This window comes from Lasioglossum baleicum, chromosome 16, assembly GCF_051020765.1.
Source record: "Lasioglossum baleicum chromosome 16, iyLasBale1, whole genome shotgun sequence".
Lineage (NCBI taxonomy): Eukaryota > Metazoa > Arthropoda > Insecta > Hymenoptera > Halictidae > Lasioglossum > Lasioglossum baleicum.
Genome location: NC_134944.1, coordinates 1,788,684 through 1,802,857, shown reverse-complemented (window position 1 = coordinate 1,802,857; position 14,174 = coordinate 1,788,684). Strand labels below are relative to the sequence as shown.

Sequence of the window (14,174 nt, the reverse complement as noted above, 5' to 3'; positions counted from 1 at the left end):
ATTCTCCTCGTGGTCGCATCACGCTGACAATTCTTCCGCGATCCGTTCGAACTGAAAGCTTCGAGCCGAAACAATGAGAACGTCACTCCACGCGACGTGGAGTCACCAACCTCCAAATCATCAATTCGCCAGCGCACACAGCGAAAAACCGAACACATTCGAGTACATTAACGACACGACACTTAATATTATCTCGCTTGTTCAGGCTTGATCGAGACGATTATTTCCATGGCAATGATTTTTCCTTGGTTCGCAGGCTCATTACTCATTTGTTTACGTTGGTGCATATATAAGAAAACTTTCACTACGTTTCATTCTGCCCATGCAACTTCGATTATATTATACAGTATATACTCTTTAGATTTCTACATTCATTCTCTCGTAAAGTTTATTATATTACAATAATCGTACGTGTCGTCGTCGTCGTCGTCGTCGTCTCTCGTCGCCGTTTTTCCTTTTTTTAATTTATCACAGCGATTGAAACGTTGAATTTTCTATTGATCATAGGTGAAGATCCGATGCTCAGCGACCAACAGCAGTATCGATACATGACTGTTGACGATATGAAGTCCATGGGGGATGATTCGATGCGCGTCAACGTCACCGACGACGAGAGGGACAATAGACATTCTGGAGGTGAGCTATTTATCTTGCATGCACGAAAATTGTTTGCACGCTTATGCTGACTTCTCAGGCGATCCGCTCGTAAAGCACGCCTCGACCTATCTGCTAATGGACTTTTAATTCATTCACGATAAATCCTTGACTGACTTGCACAAGTCTTCGAAGACTCTCCTGGAATTTACATAATTCTACAAATAGTGCACATTACTCGCGAATTTACCATTTTCTGACAAACATTTTCTTCTTGGAACAACACGTTAAATCTATGCTTCTAATCGCCTCCGGAGTCTCACGTGTTCCTGCAAAGTTAAACAAATCAAGGAAGACGTAATAATTGCACACGAAAACGCGGAAGAGATGTCAAGGCCGTCTCAATTCCTCTAAGCAGAGTGTGCTGCTTTTTTATCCTGATTGCCAGGACGGTGGCTGTTGTTCAGTTCAACGAAGTCTAATGAAAGGTTACTCGGAATAGCATAAAGTCATGCGTTAATCGTAAGCCAGCATCGGCGCGGCGCTGTGTAATCTTCAAGTCATAGAACACAACTGTTCCGAGTTCATTTTCGCGACCTGCTTCGCTGCCAGCTGATGACATTTGCCGATAAGAGTAATCGGTGGAAGTTGGGGCCGTGTATCTGCGATAGATCTGCCAAAGACTCGACACGACCAGCCGGGAAAATTGAATATTTATTTATTGCATAATGTGTGGCGTAATCCACTTATTCCGACTAAAATTGTGTCATGATTAGACTACTCGTGCTGTTTATTCGCAATTTTTCCGGATGAATTTTAAGAAAGTGGATTAAAATATTGGATTTTATATATATAATAATAGTGGATTTTTTTATTGGACAATTCTCTTTCTTCTTTGAATTTGATACTCTATCGATCCATGGTATAAAAAATAGGATATTCCATTTAAAAAAATCAAGGTGACCTTGTCACAAACTACAAGCAACTTTTGTAGGAACACTTTTCTGATCTAATCTGATATTCATATACCGGATACCGTATAAAAAAAATCCGCACAAAACAAATTGCACAAAAAAGACCGCATAAAAACAGGTTTGACTGTATTCTACGCTTTTCGACAATTTTCAGAAGCCACAAATGCATAAAGATCCACAGTCTAATCACGACATTCAGGTTTTGTAGTGATCTATCGATTAACCAGATGATTAATAATCTCTTTCGCAGCGCCGACCATAACCGAGATGATCACGAAAGAAAATTACCACCGATCGAACGCTGCCAACCTCAAGCCAGACAACGTTGACATCAACAGGCACCCAGTGCACGTCGGGTATGTACGGATACTTATTGTTATTTTGCAAACTTCATTCATCCGAGTAGCCGGGAAGTTCGATGATTTAGGGTAGGTTGTGCCATTAACCATAATCGCACATCAATTCTTTCGACCTGTTAACTCAACGATTTCTGGAAATTGTCAGAACCATAGTATAAATTATTATACAATACTTCACGAAGAGTTAACAGGCGTACCACTAATTGTAAGTTTCGTTGGGACTGCATATCAAAATTGATGAAATTAAAAGAGAGCTTATTATTAATATTTGCTGGAACTTTGATTAATAACAAAACCTGCAAATTGTCTGCAGAGATCGTGCAACTTACCCTACGACACGCAAACACGTATTTCAGAGTATTGGAAACATCTGTGCGTTCGAAATACTTCCTCCAAGAAAAGTCGATCTGCGCTGCATTAGAAAACATTGCATTCGGTTCGGGTAAACTTTGCTTTACCGGACTCAAAATTGGTACCTTTCTCCTACGAATTATGATGTATTTGATTTGTATCCGGCGCGGATGGAGATCGAAGTTTCGATCCTCTAGGATCAATAGTTGAGGAGCTATGTTCGCGTAAAGTTGAGCATTTTAGACAGGCGAGGGCGTCGCCAAAGAAACTGGAAATATGCTCAACTTTAAGCGACCATAACTCCTCAACTATTGATCATAGAGGTCCGAAACTTCGATCTGCATCCGCGCCGGGTAGAAATCTACATGCATCATAATTCGTAGGAGAAAGGTACTAATTTTGAGTCCGGTAAAGTAAAGAGCAGCCTTCGGTTCTAATCGGCAGATTGAATACACTCGTTTCTAAATTTTCAATGAAAAATTCTTGTCTTCACGGATCGGATCGAACGGGCGCGAAAATTCGGATAATCGTGGAATCTGCATGGTTTGTTTTTGGGATTTGATCGGAACGTAACTGTTGAGTACAATGTGAATCGAACAGTATAACAAAACCTACAGCTGCGATGAGAATCTCGGTCGTAATGTGAGAATCTGTTTATCGATGTTTGATACTGCACGCTTACTGAACGAAGTTTATTGGACAGTCCTAACACAGAGTATTTTGAAATGCAACTTTGTACTATACGTATACATAACATTGTGTAATTACTAAAATTCTCTTCGCCAACGACGAGGACTACGTTGTAATTAAACATTGTAAAAAAAGGAAAAAATTCGAAATTGATGAAGACAACAAGAACTTAATTTTCAAGAGATAACTTGGTGAAGAAATTTTTTGCATTTGATCGGTGTATAAAGGAGCACTAACGGGGCAGACAACGTGACAGCACAAAGCACGCCAGTGACAGCGTAAAACAATAAAAGAGAGATAGAGAGTAAAATTGATGGAAAGTTCAAAGAACAATAATATATTGTGTATTATAGTGTGACACTGTGTGCGAGACTTGGTGCAAGACTCCTGCTACGAATTAACCCCATAGATTTATTGGCTGATACAATAACAATCGAAACGTGATACTGGATCGTGGGAATCGACTACTCACACGAGCTGTACATATAAAATGAGCTTTGAATTTACACTGGAATGCAACCCGAAGTGCAGACCTTCGAATTGACGTTTCATTGGCTTCGCGCGTCGGTGGGCAAAGTTATAAAACATGATGCGAATCATCTACATTTATATCAACCAATATTAATTGCAACCGTCACCACAGTAGACTGCGGATCTTTATGCAAAATAAAAATTGCCTGCAATCACTTTTTATGTATCGAAACTCTTCGATTTTTTAAATCTTCTCCTGTTTCAAGTTCCAAGTAATAGATTATTCAAAGTACCTTTAGGATGTTGAATAATAATATCTGTCAAACGCCATGTTTGTTTCTTGTCACTTTCTTGTATATCTAATCTACAATGATAGACAATTTTAACAATTTTAACAATGGAGTTGTATACGATTGAAGAGCGTGTTAAAGCTATTCAAATTTATTTTGCAAAACTTCCTATAGTCTATTTTGGATAACCCTATACCCATTATTGTGATAAATGCATAAAGATCCGCAGTCTAATCATATCATCGGTTAAACGAATAATTTTGTCCACTGACGCACCCACAAAGGGTTGACAGAACCGCCTAAATATATCGGTGATAGCATGATCAGCTGTGCTGTGCAGTTAAAAATCTGAATTCCATTGGTGAGACAATTGGAATTTCGATGGTAGTACGATAAGACGATAACTGCATCGGTGTGCAGTTAATTATAGCCGATGAAGTCATATCTCTCGCTCGCATTAATTATGTTGTTTATAGCGAAGGCTTCCTTGTCGAGAGCGACAAAAGGTTGTTAGTCTACATTTCCCAATAAACGGTATAATTCGCTGTGCGTTACGTAATCTGCATAACGAACGCATAACGCACGGAGCGCCGCGCCGCGCCGCACGGTTCCGTTATTACCGTTACGAAGGCGTCGTATGAAACGATCCTAAATGGAGCCGACGAGAACCAAATCCGTAACTACCGTACTTAATCAGTCTTCCGTTGTCCATCATGATTCTCTCTCACAGCAACGCTATTTCGATCTCGTTTCCTTTTCTTTTTCTGTTCATTCTATTATACTCCGAATGCGTTCCAGCTTTGACGTTTTATGTAACCGGTTGACCAGCTGAGAAACCGAGAATCAATCGCTTGGCGCCACCTTTGCGCCGTCCATTTGCTCGTAGCAGTTCTTACATAGTGATTACATAGTGATACGCATGTTGTTCATTGACGTATAGCTGGGATGAACGATTCTTTGACGGAATGCGAGAGCCCATCCGGTGCCTTGTCTAACACTAACCATGTAAACAACTGGTGCTCTTAATCCTCGAAGCTTCAAACCATCCATTTTCAATTCAATTTTTCCGTGGAATCCTTCACCACAATCTGCTTTAGCGAAATATCTGACCACGGTCTTTTTTAGCAAAATATTTGACCACAGTCTTTTTTAGAGGAATATATTTGACCACAATCATTTTTAAAAAAACATATTTGACCACAGTCTTTTTTAGAAAAATATATTTGATCACAGTCTTCTTTAGAAAAATATTTGACCAGTAAACGGACGCAGCTGACCCAGAATCCATTGACCCAAATCGCCAGCGAATCCTCGACAAAAAAGAACTATTGTTAGGAAAAACAGGGATGGTCTTGTGCTATTTATTTACAACGATCCACCTCCCCGCCCTCGCTATAATAACAGACTCATTGTACCGCACGAACAACGATCGGGTTCTACCTTTCTACCGTGAGCTACCTTCTTGGCAAGAAGTAGATCTTTGGGCGTGCGGCCTTAAAACGTTTTCCTCGTACAAGAGCACCACGTGTTTGCACGCGCTTGCATATCTAAAATAGTAAATATTACGATTTTCCGAAGCGGCGCGCGCGCGCACTCGCTTCCTGACAAAACATTCCAGAGCGAACGATAGTGAAAGGAAGAAAAGCAGAAAACGCGCGCGAAAGAGCGAACGAGAGAGTGCGAAAGAGATAAATAGAGAGTTTGTGTGATTATAAAGTGCACGAAATGATACGAAACAGCATGCGCATGATATGAAATTGTTATCCATAATCATACCAGATTTTGTTCTGAGATCAGACCGTCCCTAGAGTCCCTAAACACATCGCTGGCAGCTTTTGGTACCATGTCGAAAGGACAAGGAATGTGGAGGGACAGGTACAACATGCCCTTTTTATTATTTTCATGTGTAGGCGTCTCCTTGTTCTAACGAAAGAAACTCTCGAAATATAATATTTTCCTTATTTCATTATTTTTCCGAGCATCTTTAAATAACATTACAAAAACGGAGACAATTTTTCATTCTATAGGTTAAGACACATTTATTTATAGTCGAGGTATACTGTTAGTACTAACACTTGGAGTTCATTATCTTACACGGATAAGACGGTAAATATAAGCTGTGTATATACATATATACTATAAGACGATTATGCAAAACGCTCGTGTAAATACGGGGAAAGGAATCTTTTTAGACAGTTTAATTATGTTGAGCACATATGTCTTCCTCATAGTGGCTGTTGCTCGTTCGGTTGACCCCCGTTACGTAATAAGTTCAAGCCATACGTTTTTCGCATACGTACCGAAATCTGTCGATCATTTGCAACTCGCGCGTCAGCGATAAGGGGAAAGTTGTTTACCACTAGACAGCGAATTCTACACATTTATGACAAAAATGAGTACATTTAAGACTCTAACGGAACTTGTCCATTGGCTAATCCCCTACTCGTACTCCGCTGACCACGTGTGACCATTGAGACGACACCGTGTGTTCGTAGTATTTAGAGAAATATTGAAAGATTAATATTGTATATATTGTGCAATATAGATTAATTAAATTAAAAGAGATTGTCAAGTACTTACGAATTTCTTTCTCGATGATCAATCGTAAAGTGAATAATCGAGCAGATTTCGATGCGGTCTGCTTTCCGTTGCTGTCCTAACGTATATCTTTTTTCCGCAGAGTGTGAGTGGTGTGCCCTCGTTGCGTCTCTACTATAATACATAATTATTATTGTTATCCTGTTTTGTAGTTTTGTACGACTAGATTAAAAGTGGCTTGCGTGTGATGATTGCGGGTTTTCGAAAGTTCCAAAAACACAGAAAAAAATGCGACCCTCTTCCATGGCACGGAAGCGACTTCACAAGACTCGGGGAATATAAATTTTTGCAAGTCGTGACACCCGTTGCCCACGTGCTATAGCAAAACCGAAGAGTAAAATCGGAACTGAAAACATTCGAAACACCATTATTATAGTACAAGATATTCGAAAATCTGTGAAAGTTGCGCTAGATTCAGATTCTCGACACCATTTCTTTATGTCGTCATCTCTCATCAATCATGTCTTATGAACGAATGGATACTAACGCGTTTTTTATTTTGTTCCCGATCCTCTGTTATTTTATTTGCGCTACTCGCAGAATTCCACAATGGAGAAAGTAAGTGATCTTCTCTTGAATCTTAGCTTCTGTTTACTCGCCGTATCGCTGCTCTTCACTGTGATTTTTATGTTCTCTGTATATTTTTTTTTATATCTTCTGTATAGCTGCACAACGCCCGTAGACGCTCAATTATAGTTAGATCGATAGTACACTGTGCACAATGAATATACCTCGCCAGGAACATCCTGATCGATCACTCTCGACTCGATCTACACTTTCGACACGCAACACCATGACTGTTTGCAATTTTACGTAGGGTAAAGGTATTCGAAGGCATTCCGGAATTTATTTTGTCAAATTTTTCTGAACGATTCTGTTAAAAAGCAAAAGAAATATTAACGGAGTTTAACGAAGAAATTTCTGATAACAAATTAATCAATTATTTTATTATTCTCAAGTGTATCACACAGTTTCTTAGCATTTTCTGTGTTCTCTCGGGGAATAAGGTTTTCAACCAATGTCTACACGAAGGGGAAACATCAATTTTATTTAAAAAAAAAAATATAGAGTAATACTAGTTGCTTCACGTTACTTTTATTAATTTCTAAAAGGTTCGTTTTGTGTCGGATAACTGGTACCTTTACCCTATCATTTATTTCTCGCATAAGCAAGAATTATGTTCAGAGCAGCCGGCCTCATGAATCCATCTGTGTGTCCGTATAAATATTCACAGTCTAGCAATAATGTATTTTAAACGCATGACAAACAATGAATGGTGCCATTGCATCATCCTCGTTGAGTAATCATCGCGGAATTTGTTCGTGATCGATATTTTTAGACTATCCGGTATATGGAAGGAAGAAAAAAGTGATCGACGATTTTTTTACAATTCAACGGGCGAATTAAGCAAATCGCGACTGAATTTGAATTCCTTAATCAACTATGTCAATTTTATATTCACTGTGCACGCATCACACGCAACTTCTCTGTGAATAATCCCCAGGTTGACGCGGGAATCGATGCGGCACCTCGATCAGTCAATAATACGGATGGATCGTGTCGATCCACGATTTGTTGTCGTAACACCTAAGTGTCGATTAGTTTCACGCTTGCAGCCGTAAAGTATTCATGCAGCAGCAACTTCCCTGGCACCGGCTGTCTTCTTCAGCCATTGTTGTTCCATTTTTACAATTTACTTTGCTCCATCTTTCATGTAATTTATCTTTGCACCATGACTACCTCGCATTCATTTCATTTCCCCATCGTTACCGCTGCGAATGATATATTTCGCAAACATTCCCGCGAGACGACGATCGGAGCATTGTCAAATAACACCATTGTCAATAATACCCGGGCTGGAAAGACTATGGGAAAAGAGAAAAAAGATACTGTTCTCGCAATCCACGAGTTCTCGCTTTTAGTATGAAAATCTCTTCCAAAAATTGCTTTTCGGCTTGGCGTGCTTTTAATACTTAACTCCCCGGTAAGCCTTCCGAACGAAGTGAAAAATAAACGAGTACCTTTATCTATAAAAAAAAAGAAGAAAAAACAGTAAATTAGTTTCTCGGATATATACATAGAATTAGCTTTGACTGTGTATAACTTTCCCGGGGACTATCTCCCGCTATATGTAGTTGATCAAGATTTGTAAATATACTAGCCGGAGGCATCGTTTATTTCTATTTGATTGTTAATTGGTTTTACTTTCGAGCGAATGGCATGTTACCTTACCAAAAAGGCCGAATAATTTTCTATATATCCGTGTGCGCACATACATTCATATATATATATACATCGTCATAGTATTGAACAAACTGTTTCTATGATTACTATTATTTATTTTTTATTATTATTCTACGTGTCTCTAAGTGATTTAGCCCTTTTATTGGAATGAACGCTCTTATTTTCCGAGCCTGTCGGCGTTTGCCGTAACGTCCCCCCAAGCTAAAGCCGAATATACTTTTCGTTCGTCGCGATCGACGTCGATGTGACGGGGTTTGTAAAATATGTTGTCTTGTGCACAATGACAGCTTCCTGGTTTCCTTTTTGGTGGATGCACGAGGCGGTGCAATGCGGGGGTGCAGGCACAGCGGTGTCCGCGTAATCGTTCCTCCTAGGAAGGCTGCGATGCCGATGAGAGTCACCTGCAGATACTTGAGGAGGGACAAATTGACCAATCCGCCGCCTCTCATGGAAGGAGAAGCTCTGGCCAGCCGCATCCTTGAACTGGGACCTGTCGGCGCCAAGTTCTTAGGGTATGTTCGCCATCATTATGTTGCCTGTTATCACTAGACTGCAGATTTTATGCATTTATTACAAAAATCAGAGCAGTGCTAATTCAATTACATTTTAATTCAATTACGCAATTGAATTACATTGTATTTCAATTATTGTATACAATTATTCCTGGAGTAATTCAATTGTAATTCTGCACAACTCTGACAAAAATGGGCACGTTTAATTTAAAACAGTGGACGAATTAAGAAGATTTAAGGACATCGGTGTATTAATTTCAGCTTAATGTAACCATTAAAAGAAGAAAGAAAATTCGATTTGGCTCCTATATCTTGCAATCAATGCAAACATTTTTATTTTGCATAAAGATCTGCAGTCTAATAATTCCCTCGTTTTTATTGCTTGTACGATTTTAAATGCGGTAAATGTTTCTGTTCTGGCAGGCCCGTGATCATAGAGGTACCTCACTTTGCGTCGTTGCGAGGAAAAGAACGAGAGATAGTAATACTTCGGTCGGACAACGGAGAAACTTGGCGCGAGCACACCTTGGAAGCCAGCGAGGAGGCAGTCCAGGATGTGCTTAATGAGAGCTTTGAAGGAGAAGGTACGATCTTCTTAATTACCAGGGACCCAAAATAACAGTTATTTTAAAATTTGCTACGATAAAAATCATTAATAAAAAGAAAAAAATTCAAAGAACACAATGATTAAAAAATATCGATTTTTATACTGTTCGGTAACAGTAAAAATAAAAAGATAGCGATATCAGCACTAGCTGCGCTATCACATATTAATATGCGTTAACGTCTGGGCTTTCACTACTTCTGAAATTGATCAATGAGGTTAACAAATCCGTGGAACTATTGTTGCAGAATTAAGCCAGCTCGAGGATCTCCAAACATCCCGAATCGTAAGGATACTAACTGCAGACTTCCCACATTACTTCGCAGTAGTGTCTCGCATTAGGCAAGAGGTTCACGCAGTTGGTCCAGAGGGTGGCACAGTATCATCCTCGGCTGTCCCACAAGTTCAAGCTGTCTTTCCACCGGCAGCCCTGACCAAAAAAATCCGAGTTGGTCTCCAGGTACACAAATCTGTTCAACAATCAATTATTTAGACCAATAAAAATCTGATTTTGTATCGCGTGCCAGAATAATTATAAGCAACAGCGTAATCGATAACGAACGATAATGATTTGCGTTTAGGCACATCCGATACCAGCCGATTTGGTAGCGAAACTCCTCGGGAACAGAGTGGCGGTATCGCCGATCGTAACCGTTGAGCCAAGACGAAGGAAATTCCACAAACCGATAACCTTAACGATACCAGTGCCGCAGGCAGCCAACAAAGGCATGATCAATCAGTATTCAGGAGACGCGCCGACGTTGCGACTTCTGTGCAGCATTACTGGTAATATATGCTTGCACGTAACATTGTAGAGCAGCGTACCGTCTTACTGGAGAATCTCTTACCGATAAGTGCTGAATCTGTTACACGCCGCCAAACCGCCTTTCGTGTATACATGTTACACGTACAGTGACTCCGATTTATATTCGGACGCTCTAACAAGAAAACGATGACTTTTTAAATATTGGACTAAACGATTCGAACCTTTTCGAGAAGCTAGAGCGATTAGTTTGCTGCAGGATGTGAAAAGAAATTTTGTCAAAAATTGCAATTCGTCGGAATTCTAGAGAAAATACTGGAAGTTGCATTGTACATGTAAAAGTTTGTAGCTCATTGCAACTTTTAGTATTTTCTCTGCAATTCCGACAGCTTGCAATTTCTTTCAGGAATTTTTGTCACGTCGCGTAGCAAACCAATTGTTCTAACTTCTCAAAAAGTATGTATACTTCAATTCGTATGGTCCAATATTAAAAATGTGATCGTCTTTTTAAGAGTGTCCGAACATTAGTGGGAGTCACTGTGTGTTATCTACGTTACACGTATTTTTGCTCTACGATCAGATCTGTCATCACTATCGCATTCGATGATCAATTCCGTAGTTTAGCAGGCATGACGCCGGACGGTAGGCATTGTTGTCTGTTCCCAGGTCGTCGGGACTGCAGATTTATGATGCGTTGGGAATTAATTATAATATTACAGTATTTTAGGCACGTGAGAAACATTGTTTACGATCGAATTTCATAGGCAATGGCACGCTATAGTTAATTTTACCATCAGGATCGAGGATATAAAAACATTTAGAAAATACGATCATATTCCCTATAGTTCCCCCTACAAAACGAGCCTAGTCCCAAGGTATAGTCTTTAAAATGAGCATCGTAGCGAACAATGAAATGTCTGTGCTTTCGAACAGACACACCACCCACAGTTATAACGAAATGGAGAAATGACGAAATCGAATGGGCTGATCGATTGCAAAATGAAATAAATTGTGTATCCACACGTCCCGGAGACCTTCGGATAGAGATTTAAAAGGGAGATGGTAGCTGCATGTTTCATAGAAACATTTCGTTGAGTACCATTGTTGTATACATATCTTGTTGTGATTCATTGTTAATGCTTGCATATTGTTAGGATTGAGTCATTTAGGTATGGATTATTAATTAACGTAGATAAAGTTTTATTACCTAGCTCATCGTAAGCGTTAATTTCAGAGTTTTTGTTTCAGCACATTCGTTTGACTGGTAACTGCTTCGATAATTAGGCTTGTAATTTATATATACAATATACAGGGTGTCTCAAAATTAGGTCCGGAGCCGAAAATGGGAGGTTCCTGGGATCATTTCAAGCGACATTTTCCTTTGAAAAAATGTCGTCCGCGGCTTCGTTAACGAGTTATTAACGAAAAACACGGACCAATCAGAGCGCGAGCTAGACGCGTGCAGCCCGGCGCGCCGGCAGCCGAGTGTCGGTGGCACGCCGCGATGTCATAACGAACAAGAGTTTCTCGATTATGTGAATGCTCTCCGATTTCAATGAGCTTTGGATATGTGGTCAAGATCATTATTCTGAACAACATTTCTCTTTAGACTTTTTGGCGATCGGCTTTGGTTTACGATATTATTGTAAAAATTTGTAATTGTAAATCGATCGATGTACTATTTCCTATCCGATTTCGATAATCTTTGGATATGTTGTCAATACCATGATTCTGAACAACATTTCCCTTTACAGTTTCTGTCGATCGGCTTTAGTTTACGATATTATTGTAAAAATTTGTAATTGTAAATCGATCGATGTACTATTTCCTATCCGATTTCGATAATATTTGGATATGTTGTCAAGACCATGATTCTGAACAACATTTCCCTTGACGGTTTTTGTCGGTCGGCTTTAGTTTACGATATTATTGTAAAAATTTGTAATTGTAAATCGATCGATGTACATTCTATCTCCTCGCCGATGTCGATGAGCTTCATTTCAAAGGAAAAAGATATTTAAAACATCGAATTTATAACATATTTCAAAGTCATCGAAATCGGTGAGGACCCACATCATCGGCAACTTTACCCGAACGATAGAAGAAGCACAAACTTATTGAATTAAAAACTCACTTATTCAGCCGTAAATCCATTTGACTACCACATACAACCACCACACTTTTACATAATTGTTGAACTCGTAGCACACTTTTATAACTCGTATCGATATCGAACGAAATTACTTACTCCGACGCGGAAAGAGTTCGATGCTCTTCGCAATGCCGCGCGAAACTGTGCTCTCCCAGCGTACAATGTATTCGATGAAGGCGTCGTTTAAAACAAATGAAATCGTTCCCAAGGAGATATTGATTTTTCGAGAATCATATGGCATTGATTTTTCGAGAATCATATGATTCTCACAAACACCGATTCGAAGATTATGTAAAAGTGTGGTGGTTGTATGTGGTAGTCAAATGGATTTACGGCTGAATAAGTGAGTTTTTAATTCAATAAGTTTGTGCTTCTTCTATCGTTCGGGTAAAGTTGCCGATGATGTGGGTCCTCACCGATTTCGATGACTTTGAAATATGTTATAAATTCGATGTTTTAAATATCTTTTTCCTTTGAAATGAAGCTCATCGACATCGGCGAGGAGATAGAATGTACATCGATCGATTTACAATTACAAATTTTTACAATAATATCGTAAACTAAAGCCGACCGACAAAAACCGTCAAGGGAAATGTTGTTCAGAATCATGGTCTTGACAACATATCCAAATATTATCGAAATCGGATAGGAAATAGTACATCGATCGATTTACAATTACAAATTTTTACAATAATATCGTAAACTAAAGCCGATCGACAGAAACTGTAAAGGGAAATGTTGTTCAGAATCATGGTATTGACAACATATCCAAAGATTATCGAAATCGGATAGGAAATAGTACATCGATCGATTTACAATTACAAATTTTTACAATAATATCGTAAACCAAAGCCGATCGCCAAAAAGTCTAAAGAGAAATGTTGTTCAGAATAATGATCTTGACCACATATCCAAAGCTCATTGAAATCGGAGAGCATTCACATAATCGAGAAACTCTTGTTCGTTATGACATCGCGGCGTGCCACCGACACTCGGCTGCCGGCGCGCCGGGCTGCACGCGTCTAGCTCGCGCTCTGATTGGTCCGTGTTTTTCGTTAATAACTCGTTAACGAAGCCGCGGACGACATTTTTTCAAAGGAAAATGTCGCTTGAAATGATCTCAGGAACCTCCCATTTTCGGCTCCGGACCTAATTTTGAGACACCCTGTATATACAATGACAATATTGCCAACCTTGTGTACTTAAACGATCTATCTATATATTATAGATGTATATATATGTATCTATAATAGATCATTCTGATATGTATCCATACGCCACGTTACTGATACGAAGACTAACAATTATTGTCGTTTAACTTAATCTCTTGCAATTTGTTGCAGCCATGCTGTACAGTGTTTCGTTCGTATTTTATCCGGGTTTACGATTCGATGCGAACAACATTGCCAAATTTTCATTAATACCGTATAATTGTTTCTCGACAAGAATCGTTTATGTTTAGTATTGTTAATGATTGTTTCTCTGTCCCGCGGAACTGAATCTTTTGTTCCCGACCTACGTACTACAGCGCGATTGGAATTACAGTATTGTTTCACATACCTTCAGTTGGTT

General features: G+C 39.3%; 1 protein-coding gene across 27 annotated transcripts in view; it reads left to right on the top strand.

Moving 5' to 3' along the window:
* LOC143216793 (uncharacterized) overlaps positions 1–14,174 on the top strand; it is a 94,220-nt gene that overhangs the window by 44,211 nt on the left and 35,835 nt on the right. For 21 of the 27 annotated variants that reach the window (XR_013010632.1, XR_013010645.1, XR_013010644.1 and 18 more), the window contains 8 exons: positions 508–636; positions 1,819–1,924; positions 5,527–5,604; positions 8,859–9,083; positions 9,507–9,667; positions 9,936–10,147; positions 10,269–10,473; positions 11,605–11,619. Coding sequence is in view for 7 of the 27 variants with exons in the window: in XM_076440201.1 (XP_076296316.1) it covers positions 508–636; positions 1,819–1,924; positions 5,527–5,604; positions 8,859–9,083; positions 9,507–9,667; positions 9,936–10,147; positions 10,269–10,473; positions 11,605–11,619 (1,131 nt within the window). In the remaining 20 variants the exon portion in view is untranslated. Of the gene's footprint in view, positions 1–507; positions 637–1,818; positions 1,925–5,526; positions 5,605–6,867; positions 6,886–8,858; positions 9,084–9,506; positions 9,668–9,935; positions 10,148–10,268; positions 10,474–11,604; positions 11,620–14,174 lie in introns of all 27 variants that reach the window. The other 6 variants (XR_013010628.1, XM_076440202.1, XR_013010631.1 and 3 more) reach the window with 4 other exon arrangements.